Raw genomic sequence first — 18,389 nt, 5'->3', positions numbered from 1 at the left:
AGTCTATAAAGTTGTTGATGATTATGGAGAAACAATCTAATATTTTTAAAAGTGCTTTTCTTATTATCACAATTATATGGTTGCTTTAGTGTATATTTTGTATTTTTTTGGTCAATATTTTTATTAAATTGTTTTTGGGGTCATGTAAAAACTTAGGGTTAGGCTTCAATGTGGTTCTTTGATTTTTTCATAGAGGACTTACTCGAATCATTGGGTTTCTTCTTCACCTCATGTCACAATTTGAAATTTTGGTTAATTAATGAGACCTTTTAATAAGTTTTTTTTGCATGGAGAAGCATAGCATGTGGAGAATGGTTTTTTCACTTTTATATGTTTTCATTACTAGCAATGCAGGGAAACAATGTTGGAAATGGAAATGAAGTTACATAAATGGAGAGGAAATTTGAAGTGATATTTTTCTATGGTTTCTCAACTCAAAATGCTAAGGAGCTATGCTAGAAGTAGGGAGGGAAACATTGTTGAGCATCCGTGTTAGAGATGATGGGGTTGACATATATGTGGAGAAATTTTGAGATAAAATTAGGCTAAAGTAACTCCATGTTGATGGTATTTGTTATTTATAAATTTTTAATAATTAGAAATGTAATTCACATAAATTTGTATGTATGTTTGTAAGTTTGATAAAAGATTTAAAGTCTCAAGGAAATATAGAAAAACTAAATCATCTAAAAAATGTTGTATCTTATATTTAAAATATTGAGTAGAGATAGGAAAATCTATGAAAAAATCATTATGAGAGAGGGAAATTCCAAAGAACCAAACCAAGTATAGAACATTGCGTTTTCTTTTAGATGGTTCATAGCAATAATAAAATAAGGAATGCATTATATATGAAATTTTGTAAAAAAAAAATCTACTATTTTATTTAGATTTTAGATTTTGTAAAATATTTTATAATATCTTATTTATGAAATTTATATTAGATTTTTTGAATTTTTTAAATAATTCATAATGATTATAACAATATCAAATAATTATAAAATTTATATTTAGGTTTTCTAGATTATTGTCTCTAAAAATACAAAACACAGTTGTACACCTCATGTTAGAACAACCATATAATTGTGCCACTAGTAATAACACTTCTAGAAATATTTGTCAAATAAAACCTACAAATTTCACGATCTTTATAACAATATCAAATAATTATGAAAGCTATATTTAAGTTTTCCAAATCACAATTACTAGAAATACAAAATGCAGTTGCACACCTCATATTAAACCAACAATATAATTGTGCCATTAATAATAACACTTCAAGAAATATACACCCAAAAAAACCCTTAATCATACAAATTTCATGATCTTAATAACAATATTAAATAATTATGAAATTTATATTTGAATTTCCAAATCACATCTACCAAAAATACAAAATGCACTTACACACCTCAAACTAAAACAACCATATAATTGTAATACTAAGAAAAGCACTTCCAAAAATATTCAATATTCTCCGTAATAATCAACAACTATACAAAGTCATTTTGGAAACGATTATTAAATAAATCTCAACCTAAAAATTGTTACTAGTATACATATATTGATAAAGAAAAAAACACAAAATAAAACAAAACAAACTTTACAAAATATCAAGTTTATCATTGTAGAAACAATAATTAAATAGATCTCATCCTGAAGGTTGTGACATGTATCGATAAAGTTCAAAAAAATAAAAAATAAAAAACACAAAATGTCAAATTTGCATTGAGAAGCATATCTTTCTACATGTCACGGTAAACCAGAAATATTTCTTAAAAATGGCGAAAAGAGGAGAGTCAAAACGGCTTCATACACTGGTTAAAGTAAATAATGCACAGGTTTCTGACATCTAAAGAGCCGTCAACTGTTACACTGTAAACCATAAATATTTCTTAAAAATGGCGAAAAGAGGAGTCAAAACGACTTCAGACACTGGTTAAAGTGGTTTTGTGTATTGGGTTCTTGTCAAAATCTTAAATCGCGATGCTTCAATGACAAAAACAGGGTTTATAAGTGTGGGTGCAGAGTGAAGTGATTATTACAAGTTTTACAAATTTGAAAATAAGTAATGATGTGCAAACCGGACGGGAAGGGATGGCTGGAAACAGAGACAATGACGGGACATGTGAGACAACCGAGAAAGAGAAAAACGACCGCAACATTTTTCAAAATAGTCCATGCCTAAAATTTGTAGATATCGTGATAAAATGATTTTAGATAATTTAATAATGAATCTTTTCAGTGCCTGTTATGAAATTATCTTAAATGATTAGGCCATGTGGTGCATAGGCACTCTATTCAACCATTCGATTTAGTTTGATATAAACTCCAAAGCAGTCATGGCCTCTGCAATGGACTCGCCCTTCCAGTCTCCTACGTTATTATATCAAAATTTGGGTAACTCTAGCAGTTCCACCTTAAGCAATCAAACCAATACACTCTTCTCGCTTCAGAATACAAGTGTCGAACTTCTGCATCACACTGCTTCTCCCATTGCCGTCTCTGTCAAACGTCAACCCTATTCCAGGAACATCAATCCCAACGCTTTCGCTTTTGTTTTGCAGGCTTGTACCCACATAGAGCAACTGCAACAGCTTCATGCCCGCATGATCACAACGGGACTTGATCACAGCACCTTTTTGCTCACAAAACTGGTTGCAACGTACTCTCAGTTGGGTGAAATGGATTGCGCACGCCTTCTATTTGATGAAACATGCGAGCGCGGTGTTTCATTGTGGAATGCGATGATCAGAGGGTATGCAAATAATGATTTCCCGGAGCAAGCGCTTGAATTGTATAAACAAATGGAATTGGTAGATATGAAACCGAACAGGTTTACCTTTCCCTCTCTACTCAAGGCATGCACGAGCCTATTGAATTTGCAAGTGGGTACTGAGGTTCACGGCGATATAGTTCGAACAGGGTTTATATCGGATATTTTTGTGGCGGATTCACTTATAGACATGTATGCCAAATGTGGACGAGTGGAGGATGCACGCCAAGTGTTTGACAAAATGCTTGAACGAGATTTGGTATCTTGGAATTCTATGATTGCTGGGTATTCACAGAATGGACTTGCAGGTGAAGCTCTGATGCTTTTCAGAGAAATGCAGCTGCAAGGGGTAAAGAAAGACGCCGTTACGATGGTGACTGTTATCTCGGTTTGCACGCAATTGGCAGCCCTGCAACATGGTAAGGAGATTCATGCTTTTGTCATCAGGAGGCGATTGGAGTCAGATGTTTTGTCCAATGCCCTTATTGATATGTATGCCAAATGCGGAAGGTTAGAGACTGCACAGGTCTTGTTTGACAACATTCGTGACAGAGATGTGATTTCTTGGAATGCTTTGATTACAGGCTATGCCCAGGAGGGCCATGCCAACAAAGCTTTGAAGTGTTTTGGTGAAATGCAGGGGCAAGGTATGAAACCTAGTGTTGTTACTGTAGTAAGCGTTCTACCCGTGTGTGCCTGTTTACCAGCTCTGCGACAAGGTAAGGAGATCCACGGTTATGTAATTAGAAATGGCTTAGAGCTCAATGTTGTTGTTGGGAATGCCCTCATTGACATGTATGCCAAATGCAGGACTTTAGAGATAGCATGCAAATTGTTTGAGAGGATACCTGAAAGAAGTGTGGCCTCATGGAATGCGATGATTGCTGGTTATATGCTTAATGAACATGCCAATGTAGCCACAAAGCTATTTGCTCAAATGCTACTGCAAGGCATAAAACCTGATTCAGTTACTATTGGGAGTGTTCTTCCAGCTTTCCCACGGTCTTCTGATCTGCGACAAGGTAAGCAGATTCACGGTTATATTGTTAGAAATGGCTTTGATAAGGATGTTGTTGTGGGTACTGGCCTGATTGACATGTATGCCAAGTGTGGGAGAATAGAGATTGCAAGGTATATTTTTGATAAATTGTGTCAAAGAAATGTGGTTACATGGAGTGCAATGATTACCGGTTATGTGCAAAATGGACATGCTTATGAAGCCTTGACTCTCTTCATGGACATGGAAATGCAAGGCATTGAAACTGATCCGATTGCTGTCTTGAGTGTTCTCCAGTCATGTGCCCATTTATCAGCTCTGGGAGAAGGTAAGCAGACCCATGGTTACATAATTAGAAATTATTTTGAATCGAATATTGCTGTGTGTAATTCCCTTATAGATATGTATGCCAAATGTGGGAGCATAAACATAGCACGCCTGTTGTTTGAGAAAATGTCTAAAAGAAATGTAGTCTCATGGAATGCAATGATTGCCGGATGTGGAATGCATGGGCATGGTGAGGATGCACTTGCACTTTTTGACAACATGCTAGAGCAAGGTATAGAACCTAACCATGTCACCTTCATATCTGTTTTGTCAGCGTGTAGTCATTCAGGCCTAGTGGAAGAGGGGTGGCGTTATTTTAATAGTATGAATCCATATTACCACATCACACCAAGAGAAGAACACTATGCGTGCATGGTTGATATGCTTGGGCGTTCTGGTCTTCTTCATGAGGCATATGAGTTGATCAAAAATATGCCATTAGAACCCACTGCCAATGTGTGGGCGGCGTTGCTTGGTGGTTGCAGAATTCATAGCAACATTGTACTGGGTGAATGTGTGGCAGAGCACATTATACAATTAGAACCTCAAAATGCTTCATGTTATGTTCTTTTGACAAACATCTACGCTGAGGCAAACAGGTGGGCAGATGTTGCGAGGCTGAGAACACTGATGAAAGAGAAGGGATTGAAAAAGACACCAGGATGTAGTTGGATTAACATAGAGAAGAAAGTACATAAATTTTTTGCAGCAGACATGTATCTTTAATTTGAGAAAAAATATGCATTGTTGGAAACCTTGAATAGAGAGAAGAGAGAAGAAAGTCATGTGCCTGGCACAAACTTTGTGTTCCATTATCTGGAGGAGGCAAGGGACAACATCTTACCGTCAGATTGAGAAGTTAGTCATTGCATTCGACATCTCAACACAAGCCATAAGACTACTGCCCAGATTGTGAAGAACCTTTGTGTATGTGGTGACTGCCATGGCAGCAATATGTATATAGTAATGATTCCAGGAGAGAATTAATTGCCAAAGTACATGTCAATTCTATTCTTTCAAGGACAGATTATGCACTTGTGGTGGTTATTGGCAATAAGAAGCTTATCTATGAAACTTGCCTTGAGTTCACAATCGGATGGATTTTAGTTTTGGTAATACAAGAGGTGTTGTGAGTTGCAGATCAAAGTATGATTCATTGAATGGGATTCCAAGTCATAAAAGACCTACGCATTTCATGTCGTAACGTCCATGTATGCCATGTGGTGGGACCGTATCGTTGAAAACAATTTGAAGCGTCTCTCTAATATTATAGGGATGTTGCTTTAATTTGACTACCTCTGGGTGGGAGATTCTGACCTTTACATATTTACTTTGCAAGCCTACACTGAATAGGTGAAAGAACGCTTTGAGAAACAACCAAAAACCTATTAGTGGGACCGTATTTTAGAGAATGATTTGAAGTATTATCTCTCTAATATTGTATGGATGTTGTTTCAGCTTAATTACCTTCTTCATGGGAGATTCCGACCTTCAGATATTTACTTGGCAAACATACACTGAATAGGTGAAAGAGTGCTTTGACAGGCACTAAAACTAGAACCTGGTTGAGATAGATTGCCCGAGGGCCCAAGTCAATTGAGTTAGGGTTGTATTTCCATCGTTCAGATTCCTACATGCTAGAAATGGATTTCTGTCCATGTGACTATATTGTTATAAGGTGGCAACATATATGATTCAGGGACCCTAGAAGGCTCGCTCTTTTCTTGTGCTGAAAAAAATCTTTTTATATTTTCTATTATCAAAGGCAAAAAAAATTGAACATTACATAAAATATGAAAGGTCAAAAGTACTCGCCATTCCTTGAACATTGATCCTATCATCGTGAAAAATGTCCCCACCCCTCGACAATATTACCAATAGAACAAAATGTCTTTTGTTTTTTCAAAACATACAAACATTTCTCATCATTTTCAAGCTAAAACTTGGTTGAGATAGATTGTCCGAGGGCCCAAGTCAATTGAGTTAGGATTGTATTTCCATTCTACATGCTAGAAATGGATTTCTATTTCAATTCTATTTCAATGTGGCTATATTGTTATAAAGTGGCAACATACATGAGATTCAAAGCCACTAAAAGGCTATGATTCTTTTTTTGTGCTGAAAAAATCTTTTTATATTTTCCATCCCCAAAGGCAAAATAAATAAACATTACATAAAAATTATGAAGAGTCAAAATTACTTGCCATTCCTTGAGCATTGATCATATCGTCGCCAAAAATACCCCACAACTCGACAATATTACCCATAGAACAAAATGTCTTTTGTTGTTTCAAAAAAATACAAACATTTCTCATGGTTTTCAAAAACTTTTGCTAGACATCTAATTCTTCAAATATTCCCAATAGTTCAATATTCCTTTGCATTTTTTAGTAAGGATATGGGCAAAGATGATATTAGATGATAGTATGATGTGTATATTGTTTTTAATAAAAATATAATGCATTTGCTTTCTTATATGAGGCTAAGAATATGCAGTTGACATAAGAAAATCAGTTCATAAATAATGTGTGTGAGTTTTAGGCATATAGAAATGTGTACGCATTGTTAATAACTAGTGTTTATAGAGGAAACCATTGTCTAAGACTAACAATCATAGACTTGTATTTTCATAATCACTTTTGAAATTTGAACTATTAATTGGGTTGTGAACTTATTGCAAAATTGCAAAATCCTAATATAGGGAACACTTACTCCACAAATGGGATAGGGGCATGATTTTCACAATTTGTGTGCCCAGGTTAAGGACATAATCCTTAATAAGGTTTTATAAATCTAATGGGTCATGTATCGGGTGCATACCATGATGTAGGCCTTATATAAGGAATCATTTTCATATGAGTGCGATACGGGTGTAATATCAACATTTGGCACAAGATGGGTGGGTTTCATGTCCCAATCTATAGTTCAAGGATGAAAACTATGCATATCCATGGAGTTGCCTTTAATCTTGATGGGCCCTACACAAGGTGTCAAATCACCATATAGCCTTTGTAAAGATAATCCTTGGACTATTGTTACATTGTAAAAATACTTTCTATGGGACACGCATGAGTCAAAAGCCACTACAAACACCATTTACATATGTAATCTTTGGTGCATGTGTGGGAGATGATCATAGTTTTGACATTTTTAAAGTATGGATGTATGACATTGCCCAGAGCATGGATCAAGGCCAAAAATTAATTAATTTATTTGTAACATTTACATTGAGGGTTTAATAGAGAGTCGTCTTCATGGCCCTTAATCATCACAAGGGACCTATAAAAAGAATATTTTAGTTGCAAGTGAGATATAGGAAGTATCTTGATAATTGGTGTTGAATTTGTGAACTGGCTCTAAGCAATCTATTAACCTAGTAGATCACAGATCTATTGAATAAATGCATAACTAAATGCTAAACTTAATTAGCAAAAGCAAAATTGCACAACTAATCTCAATAGAAGTGACAAACAAATTCTATCAAATCAACATTTTTTTATTAAATCTAAACTTACTAATACAACATCCCTAGATATGATCTCGCAGATTAGGACCTAGATTTGTCCTCGATCTCATTGCTTATTTGGATTTGCAATGTTGCACTCTTATACCTTCCCCAAAGTCTAGCAAACTTGAGTATCACACTCCTCACTTGAGAAAATCCCTCTCAATGGCCAATGTTATTGTATGGTGTGTTTTTCTCCTCTCCTTAGCCTTTATTTTATAACTTTACATTGAGTTAAATCCCTAACTCTAATCTCTAAAGTGATTGACAACCAAAACTAGATCTCACCTTGCTTAAGATCAACAATTGAGATTGAAACATAATCATTAAAGTATATATTTTATTTTTCCTATTTTTTAACCAAATAGCGAACATTATCAATTATGTGATCTAAGTTAAACTTAGGGTAAGTTACATTAGTAACTTGTTCACACTTAAGCAAGTGTCCTAACGAAATCTTGGGCGAATTTTGCATGCATAGACACTCAGGCCTGTATAGAAGTTCCTACTCAAGCTACAAACATCAACACTTTATCTTAGCAAAGGGGGGTACTTTTAACCCTTGGAATTAGCTCTAATCCTAGAACTACATTTGCTACCATGACTGTGCCTTGTAAATTGGAAGCCTTCCTTGCCACATGGTTCAAAAGTATGCTCGAAGTCCTGCTACCCCTTTGACTTGTTCCTAGAAGCCTCGTGCTCCTAAACATCTTGTTGATTTTTGTAGCTTGAACAGGTACTTTTAGCCTTGTGTCTTAACTAGGACCTTGTTTTGCCTCTTTAGGAGCTTGCATGCAACATGCAAAGTATGCACATCGATTGACATGCATGTGACTTGCATGCTACACATATAGTATGCAAGTGAGTTGCATGTGACATGCATGTAAAGCAAGTGAAATTTATGGTTGATACTTGAGTTAAAGTAAAGCTAAAGATAAGAAGGTTAAATAAAGTCAAGCAACTTATCCTCAATTAACTTGACAAGCCAATTTTGGTCTTCAATCTTATTAGCGTAGGAAAGTTATAAATTGAGCCTAAGTGTTGAGACTAACACACAACAACAACACTAGCCTCGAGAGAAGGAAGAGTGTAATACTCCAATGTGTTGCATCTAAAGAACGTGCAAGGAGCAGCGAGGGAGACAAATCCAGATTCGTCGAGGAAGTTTGGAAAACAGATTTAAGGCTTGATCCACTGGATAACTCTAAGTTTATTGGATTTGAGAGATCTGTGGTTTTTATCTTTTGAATTGACCGGAGAATCCACAGTATAAACATTTTTGAACCAACGTTTCGAATCCCAAGTGGGATCCATCATCAGGGTTGAAGAATGAATTCCTCAGTTGGGCCATTATCTCAGGATGGGAGCCCAAGTAGGTTCCAAGTTTTATTAATGATAGATTAATTTGTTGGGCATAAATCTATGTCCTATTGTGATTCAAATTGAGTAATTTTGCTTCCGTTAAATATTTTCGTCAAGAATCTAGGTGTGTATTTGTTCAATGATTAATTTTGTGAAATTAAATATTAGTTGTTGGGTTTGTGGAAAAACTAACATGGTATCACTGTATTAAAGAGGATCATGTCACGAGCAAAGTGCCACACTAGACATGATCAAGCCACTGTAAGAGAGTGCAAGTCGTTGGATAGAGGATTTGTCGAAGTAATCATGCTCTAGTATTTGATGGAAGAGTTGGTAGTAATTAGCAATAGGTATAAAGCGCAATACCAATAGCGAGTAGGATTGGCAGAGGTCAACCCTTAGAGGGACAAAGAGGGATTGTACCAATGGGGGGATTGGCAACAAAGTTCGTGGGGGTCTTGAAGGGCCAAGACAAGACCCACAATTGTGTTAAAAGAACTTAGCACAAGATTGATGTTAGTGACAGAGATTTAGCAAGACTCAACATTCTAATCTAGAAAATAAACCGAATGCCTCTTCTAGATCTATCAAGACTAATTGATATGAACTAACATTGATGGATGTCTGGGAGCAAGATCCTAAGAGCATGGTTGGAAGGAATAAGTCTTCGGATTAAGAAAATAAACCGGATGCCTCTTCTAGATCTATCAAGACTAATTGATATGAACTAACATTGATGGATGTCTAGGATCAAGATCCTAAGAGCATGGTTGGAAGGAATAAGTCTTCGGATTAGATTCTAAAATAGGTAGCAAAGAAGTGCTCCAGTGCAAAGGGAGTAGCTACAGTAGTGGGTGACATGGTGGGATTGGAGACAAATCCAAGTTGAGGAGGTTTTTCCAAAAGTACCTCCCTCACTAAGAGGGAGTGCTGATTTTTGTAGCTTGGACAAGTACTTCTAGAAAGACCTTGTTTTGCTTCTTTAAGAGCTTGCATGCGACATACAAGGGATGCATGTTGATTGCATACAACATGCATGTGAATTGCATGCAACATGCGAAGTTTGCATGTTGATTATACGCAACATGCAAAGCATGCGTGTTTGCATGCGGCATGCAGAGTTTGCATGCAACACATGAAGTGTGCAAGTGAGTTGCATGCATGCAGATGAATTACATGTAACATGCATGAGACATACATATAAAACAAACAAAATTTATGACTAGTACTTGAGTTAAAGTAAAGAAAGCTAAAGATAAGAAAGTTAACTAAAGGTGAGTAATATATCTTCAGTGAACTTGAAATAATTTTGACAGTCAATCTTAGCTTAGGAAAGTCATAAATTGAACCTAAGTGTTGAAGCTAAGACACAACAACACTAGCCTAAGAGGTGTGTGATACCCCAGTGTATCAATTCCGAACAAAAATCAGGAAAGCAACACAAGGTATCATTGTCCAAGCCTCAAAATATGTCAATCTACTTGTGAAATGGATAATTGCCCTCATACAAATGCCAATGGAGAATCAATCAACTCTTGGGTTCTTTGGTTTTTATGATCTACATGGACACTGCCTGCAATTGGCAGTGCTCTGTTTAAACATATTTTTTAAGAGTTTCAAATTTTGTAAAGCATCTGAAATAGTTGTAGTAATTCTCTGCCCACAGAGTAAATCCGCCTTTTACTTGTGAAATGGATAATTGCCCTCATACAAATGCCAATGGAGAATCAATCAACTCTTGGGTTCTTTGGTTTTTATGATCTACATGGACACTGCCTGCAATTGGCAGTGCTCTGTTTAAACATATTTTTTAAGAGTTTCAAATTTTGTAAAGCATCTGAAATAATTGTAGTAATTCTCTACCCACAGAGTAAATCCGCCTTTTACTAATACAAACATCTCTGTTTCATTAAAAGAAAAATGCAAAACGAAAACATGAAAAAATTTCCGCTGTGAATTTAGAAAATGTTTATGTATTCACTATTAATGAAAGTCGATATAAAAGAAAATGTGTACTCTCCCAGGATTGACTATATCAAAACTAGCCAACATATGTGAAACAATGGAATAAATAATCTACGATATAATTTAGAATAAGCTTATATACATTAACACTGCCCAATATGTGTGAAACAATGGAATAAATAATCTACAATATAGTTTAGAATAAGCTTATATACGTTGGAAATACAACGATAGTGCAAAAACTAACATAAATGTAATCCTAAACATATCTAGTTTCACGAACAATCCATGAATCTCCCCTGTATATTAACGCCTATAACAAAAGAGTTTATCAAATGCCCATATTTGATCACAAACTACTTGCTTTTGCTTCCAAAACTTAATATATAAATTTTTAAATGCATTAAGCAATCAATTCAAGAGGTGTATTGTGACACCTATCGTCGAGGACATATCATCAATCTGTAGAATTTCTCGACGTAAAATTCCATTAGGAGCTCTGGAAAGAGGTAAACTAATTTAAACAAAACATGATTCAAGCGGAATCTCTGGCTTGTTGTCTGGCTCATCAAGGAGGCTCCATCAAAGATAAAATTTCATTGGCCTACAAATTATCCCCGTAAACAAAATAATTTTGTCCAAAAACAAAAAATTGGGACCCTGATGAAGACAGACCTGAATACAGCAAAATAAAACATTTTAAAGTTATATTGTTTACACACGACTAGAGATTCGAAGGTTCTAATACTGTAATTGTGGATATCTAGATTACGATTCTCATTTACGGTTTATACATGTGATTCGTACCCAATTCACAAGCTATGCTCTGTTTCATGTCATTTTTTTTTTTTCAGAAGAAAAAAAACGTCATAGATTTATATTAAGGATATATAAAGGTCTAGATACAATAACTGAGAAAGACTGATACGGCAAGATGCCCAGACCTCATTCATATTGCTGTATGACAATTCTATACCGGCAAGACTAGTGCCTAAGCATCCTTATCAGAAAGACCCGGATCAGGAGAGCGACATAAGGGACTATGAGAAGAGCCTAAACTTCTCCCAGATTAATTGAGTTGAGACCCAAAAACTTTACAAACTATACCAAAAAAGCAGACCATCAAGAACATATGGATGAAACAGTTGCGCCCAGCCTGCTGAAAAGAGGAACCATGATCAAAAAGAGCATGAGACATACAGAGTCCGCTTGCAGATCTAAAATGACGACATCAAAAGAGAAACATATTTATACAAAAAGTTGTTAATGGAGGGACTCATGACAGGCCAGAATACGCTGGAAGATAGCCTGGATAGGCTCCTTAGAGTCTTGGAAAGTATGCGCATTCCTCCAGATCCATAGATGCCAGCAGGTGATTATGAACAGCGATCTCCTAGAGGGCGGTTGCCCACTCCACCAAAGAAATCCTTCCTGAACAGAAGAGAAACGGATGAGAGGGAAAACAAAATGCATAGACAAATCATACCAGATTTGAAGGGACGATGGGCAGTGGAAGAACATATGCAGGTTTGTTTCCGAAGCTTTCAGGCACATCGAGCATCGGCTGGGTCCCTGCCAACATCTCCTTTGCAATGTCTCCCATGTGAGGTTTTTATTCCAGAATAACAACCAGGAGAAGATAACCATCTTCATCGGACAAGCAGCTTTCCAAAAGCACGTAGGAAAAAAAGGATGTGGATTCTCTGTAACAAACGAAAACATGTCTTCATAAATGTTCTTAACGCTGACCGGCTTATGGATGGACCATACCAGGCTATCATGAGCGCCTGTCCTGGAGACCCCCAAGCAAATAAGTCGCTCCTTTGCCGACAGCCATAAAGGAAGCTTCTGTCGAGGCAGATGAAGTTCCTCGCCTTCCTTCCAGATTGGTGAGGCACCTGACCACCCCTTAATCAGTTTGTCCCACGTAAAGATCCCCAGCCTATGAAATTCATGCAGCAACGGATGAGGAAAAGAGAACCCCTTGCCAGATAAAATGGAGTCGAAGGCAATAAGAATGTTGGATCCAGAATATAGAGTCCAGCAGAATTTTCTCATGAAAAGAGGTTGAACTTTGCGTAAGCTTTTCCATATCAGCGAGCCATTTCTGGTTCCCAAGGACCGCTTTCTGTACCAGAATTCAACAGGTTTTCCTTTGAGGTATTTTGTCTTTATGAGATTACTCCACGGCCCGTCCCCAAATACGCCTCTGTGAAGAGATTTGCAGAGCAGTGACCTCATTTCCAATTCTTTAGTTCATGCACTCACATGTTGGAGTCGAAGGCAATAAGAATGTTGGATCCAGAATATAGAGTCCAGCAGAATTTTCTCATGAAAAGAGGTTGAATTTTGCGTAAGCTATCCCATATCAGCGAGCCATTTCTGGTTCCCAAGGACCGCTTTCTGTACCAGAATTCAACAGGTTTTCCTTTGAGGTATTTTGTCTTTATGAGAATACTCCACGGCTCGTCCCCAAATACGCCTCTGTGAAGAGATTTGCAGAGCAGTGACCTCATTTCCAATTCTTTAGTTCATGCACTCACATGTTATTGCTGGTTAGTTCTATTATTACTCCCCGCCTTTCTATTTTCCTCAAACGGATGATATAGCAATGGTTTCTTCAAATGACATGCAATGCACACTCAAAAGTACTACAACTAAGCTGCATTGAAACGAATACGGGAATGGATATAGATACGGGGTAAACGAATACGAATTTTTATAAAAACACTCCAGAAACAATACAACAGGAAACGATATATATATATATATATATATATATATATATATATAAAACAAAATAAGAATTTCATTTTACCATTCATGTTTTAGAATTTAGATATAATATTTAAAAATACATAATTAATTATCATCTATCATCATCCATTCAAATCATTATTATAACATTTATGATTCAACATATCATCAAGTTTTTGTGTCAAATTCCAATCATCAACATGATAAATTACAACATCATCATCAAAATTAATAATGCACACTACATAGTATAAAGTATAAAATGAACTATGATTGGCAGTCTACTATCATTATTCATAATTCGTATAAAATGAACTATGATTGGCAGTCTACTATCATTATTCATTATTCATAATTCATATGGTTGTTCAAAAATTTAAAAGTTAAAACACCATTATAAATTACATTTACGTATCATCAAATATGTTTTCATTCCTGTCACTAAGAAATTACTTGCTAACTTGAATGCTAGTGAAAAGACCATATTGTCTAATTTCATCAAGAATAATCTGTGTCCCTTGACTCACAAACTGTGTGCCCACAACCCCTTTTGTCCTTGATAACTTTCATTGCAAATGGATGTTAGTTGCAAGTAGATTTCATGATCACTAGTGTCAAATTCAATCAGAGCCTGAAAAATATTGAGTCATGTTTTGAAGATCAAGCAAACATGTCATTACTATCAAAATAAAAGTGAACTCCAACAGCTGTAATTTGCAAATATGTTTATGTATATTTGGAACTTAGACATTAAGACCAAGTACTCATTTTCCATCAGCTTTACAATACAAATAGATTACATGTCCACTCACTGGTTTTAACAATGATTGTTCTTTTGAAGGCTTGTAAGTTTGTAACTTGTTTTGAAACGCTTATTTGTCAATTTTATTTTGCAGTTTCATGTACATCATCATCATTCATGGCAACTTCAAGTTCAGTTATTCGTGAAACAGAGGAAGTAGAACATGAAATTTATAGTTGATCCAAAGTCACCCATTTTGAAATATGTCCAAATCCAAAGAGGGGATCTTGGCATGGGTTTGAACTAAGTGTAAAAATGAATGTAAGGGATCATACACATGGGTTAAAGCATATTTGGCATGGGTTTGAACTAAGTGTAAAAATGAATGTAAGGGATCATACACATGGGTTAAAGCATATTTACTTGTCTCTGTTACGGCTCCTTTGACGATTCAATGCCACTGCTAACTTTTGATATATAGAACGATCAAGTTCAATGTACAAAACTTCAAATGTGTATAACTTCAGGCAGAGGCCATGGGGAATAGCTTTCGCATTGCTTCTGTGGGCATACGTGCACATGCAGCAAACACGAAACAATGTCAAATTTACAGACAAACACGCCTAACATCACAGAGCCAAAACCATACACAAGGCAAGTCACCGTCTTATTACACAATAGCATATATATTGAAAGGGTTTTCTCACACACACCATGCCTAGCATCACTGAGCCAAAACCATACATAAGGAAAATCACTCAAAACCATAATACGGTGGAAGGAATTTCTCAATTTTTGAATCTCTGTCACTGTCTTTCTCCTTACATTACAGAACAACTTTTATTGCTTTTTACATTCTTCATGTGCCGAGAGGCAGTCACTATCTCTGTCTCCTGTAAAATATGCTCCGCTTCATCTTCTGCGTATTTCACATTCCTTTTCAGCGATATTTTCGCTACCCTGAAAACTGCACAGAGAGTTACATATGTTACACGGATATCATTATTTTCAGAATCCGATATTCTTGTCTCTATACAAGAACTTAATTCTATTGCCCGACACATTCTTCCTGTACCAAATGGCCGTCGGTTTTTCTCTTCATCGTCAGCAAAATCTGCTCTGGTTCACCTTCACTCAAACTCCTTTTCTGCACTATTTTTGCTGACTTCAAAACTTCCCAAATTGTCCTACTCCCCCCAACATGTAGCAACCATCTGTCACTTACCTGTGCAACCTAACAACCTCAAAGTTTCAGAACTCGACTCGGATTCAATTTGCAAATTCTCCACATCCAGAAATGCTGCTGCATCATCACAACCGAATCTTTTCAAAAACCCATTCCGTTGTCTTCCTATATATCCAATCTCCTCTTGTTGCTGAATCTCCTGAGCATCAACTGGAAACAGTCCACAACCCATTTTATGAAGTACTGAACATGTAGCAGTTTACATCCAAACACAGTTTTAGACAATACAATATACATATTGTAGGCTCTTTCATGTCCACCAACCCAGCAGCGAACATACTCAATCCCTAATCTTCAGATTTAAAATTTCATAACTGACACAAACACGTTGTTGATAGTTAATACATACACATATGAATAGCTTTTAAAGATTTTGATGGGCATCATAAGCAGTATCAATAAACCTGATTAGCTCGAAGGCAAAGCTCTGCGGTTATGTATTGCAATGTACCAATATAGAATTATCTATTCAAGCGGTGTTTCCAATTGTAACCTAATTGTAACCTTTTTGTTTATGACGAGCAGTTCCATGCTTATTAGAATTAGACACCCACATTAGCACAGCCACAACAGCCACCGATGAGTATTGAGGCCTAACACCAGTTTCTAGAGAGTATGTTAATTTACTGCAGACATTTGGATAACGACACTGACAACTGTTAATTTACTGCAGACATTTGAATAACGACACTGACAACTGTAGGATAAAAATATATTCCAGTGGCCCTGCAAAAATTACCAACCTTAATACAATGACATTGCATTTAGCAAACATGATTCAAGAAGCTAAAAACAACAATGTCCAGATGGTTTAAACTATTTTAACCAACCATCAATTAAATTATAAATCATTATAATTTAATCTGTTTTAAAGATGAGAACAATGTCTACATTGTAATATGCATTAAATAATCCGGTACAAAGCTAAAAACAACAATGTCCAGATGGTTTAAACTATTTTAACCAACCATTAATTAAAATTATAAATCATTATAATTTAATCTGTTTTAAAGATGAGAACAATGTCTACATTCTAATATGCATTAAATAATCCGGTGCAAACTGTCCGATCAATCATTCATATATATGCCATCGAATGGATGAAAGGGAGAAAATAATAACATATTGCATTTAGCAAACATGATTCAAGAACCTAAAAACAACAATGTCTAGATGATTTAAACCAATTTAACCAACCATCAATTAGAATTACAAATCATTATAATTTAATCTGTTTTAAAGATGAGAACAATGTCTAATTTAATCTGTTTTAAAGATGAGAACAATGTCTACATTGTAATATGCATTAAACAATCCGGTGCAAACTGTCCGATCAATCATTCATATATATGCCATCGAATGGATGAAAGGGAGAAGATAACAGTAACAGTATTGACAAATCACTACTAAAAGATAGCTTGCGAATAGCACCAGGTACATGAGATATGTGGGAACAACAGAATGACACTCTAGCAGAGTATGATCAAGGTCATACTGTCCGATCAATCATTCATATATATGCCATCGAATGGATGAAAGGGAGAAGATAACAGTAACAGTATTGACAAATCACTACTAAAAGATGGCTTGCGAATAGCACCAGGTACATGAGATATGTGGGAACAACAGAATGACACTCTAGCAGAGTATGATCCAGGTCATTTGTTTTGATAAGCGGCTATTTATATACGTTGCGGTGTGGGTTGCCTTGGTCCAGTTATTTTCTTCTATCACTGTGACTGAAAGATAACGAGGGAAGACTAAAGTTGTATTAGTTGGTATTGCAATGACATTGCATTTAGCAAACATGAATCAAGAAGTTAAGAACAAAAATGTCTAGATTGTTTAAACTGTTCTAAGCAACTATCAATTAAACTTATAAATCATTATAATCTTATCTGTTTTAAAGACGAGAACAATATTTACATTGTAATCTGCATTAAACCATCCGGTGCAAACTGTCCAATCAATCATTCATAAAAGTGTCATCGAATGGATGAAAGGAGAAAATAACATTGACAGTATTGACAAATCACTACTAAAAGATGGCTTGCAAATATTACCAGCTATTTGAGATATGTGGGAATAACCTAATGAAACTCTAGTGGAATATATATTAATTACTTAAAAGTGTAATTTCAAATTTGATATTAAGTGGAAATTGCAATTTATATATTGAAATAAAGATAATAATTCTTATAGAGTTCAGGCTTCTGTGATCCATATCAAGTTTATGAGAGATTTTTTTGGTGAAAATCACATAGAATAATAATTCTTTTTAAGAAAAAGACCTAAGTATAAAAACACATTCCTCACATATAGATATTATTGAATAAATAAAACATGTAGATACTACTAAATAAATAAAGAATTTAATATAGAAGTGGTGAATAAATAAAATATATAGATACTACTAAATAAATAAATAACTTAGTAGGAAAGTGGTGAATAAATAAAACATATGGATATCACTAAATAAATAAAAAACTTAGTATGGAAGTGGTGTGTTGAGTGTGATGAAACATTTATATTATATGGGTATTGATACTGTGGAGAAATTTATCAGAGTGATTAAAGCACAAAAAAATCAGCAAACATTCAAGATTGCAAAATGTATTTTTTCAAGTGTTTATATATTTGAGATGACTTGTACTTATGGTATTTCAACATTTTTTTAAAATTTAAATGTATATATCCTTCTTAAAATGACTT

At 35.4% G+C, this 18,389-nt stretch overlaps 1 protein-coding gene across 1 annotated transcript; it reads left to right on the top strand.

Moving 5' to 3' along the window:
* The first annotated feature begins 1,879 nt into the window (after window positions 1-1,879).
* LOC149189013 (pentatricopeptide repeat-containing protein At1g11290, chloroplastic-like) lies at window positions 1,880-5,855 on the top strand. Its single transcript, XM_089411747.1, has 2 exons — window positions 1,880-4,101; window positions 4,375-5,855. The coding sequence occupies exons 1-2, from the start codon at window positions 2,343-2,345 to the stop codon at window positions 4,824-4,826; spliced, it is 2,211 nt and encodes a 736-aa protein (XP_089267873.1). The 5' UTR covers window positions 1,880-2,342; the 3' UTR covers window positions 4,827-5,855.
* The last annotated feature ends 12,534 nt before the right edge of the window (window positions 5,856-18,389 follow it).

This window comes from Pinus tabuliformis, chromosome 3_1 (genome assembly GCF_031772625.1).
Source record: "Pinus tabuliformis cultivar Carrire ecotype Pingquan chromosome 3_1, CPIR1, whole genome shotgun sequence".
Taxonomy (NCBI): domain Eukaryota; kingdom Viridiplantae; phylum Streptophyta; class Pinopsida; order Pinales; family Pinaceae; genus Pinus; species Pinus tabuliformis.
Note: the sequence above shows the minus strand (reverse complement) of the source record. Positions and strands in the feature narration are given on the sequence as shown.

Bases quoted from the DNA above. Each gene is read 5' to 3' on its own strand.
- LOC149189013 (XM_089411747.1), top strand. From the start codon at position 2,343: ATGGCCTCTGCAATGGACTCGCCCTTCCAGTCTCCTACGTTATTATAT. The intron at 4,102-4,374 runs GTAAGCAGACCC...CTGTTTTGTCAG, and splicing joins TTTATCAGCTCTGGGAGAAG to CGTGTAGTCATTCAGGCCTA.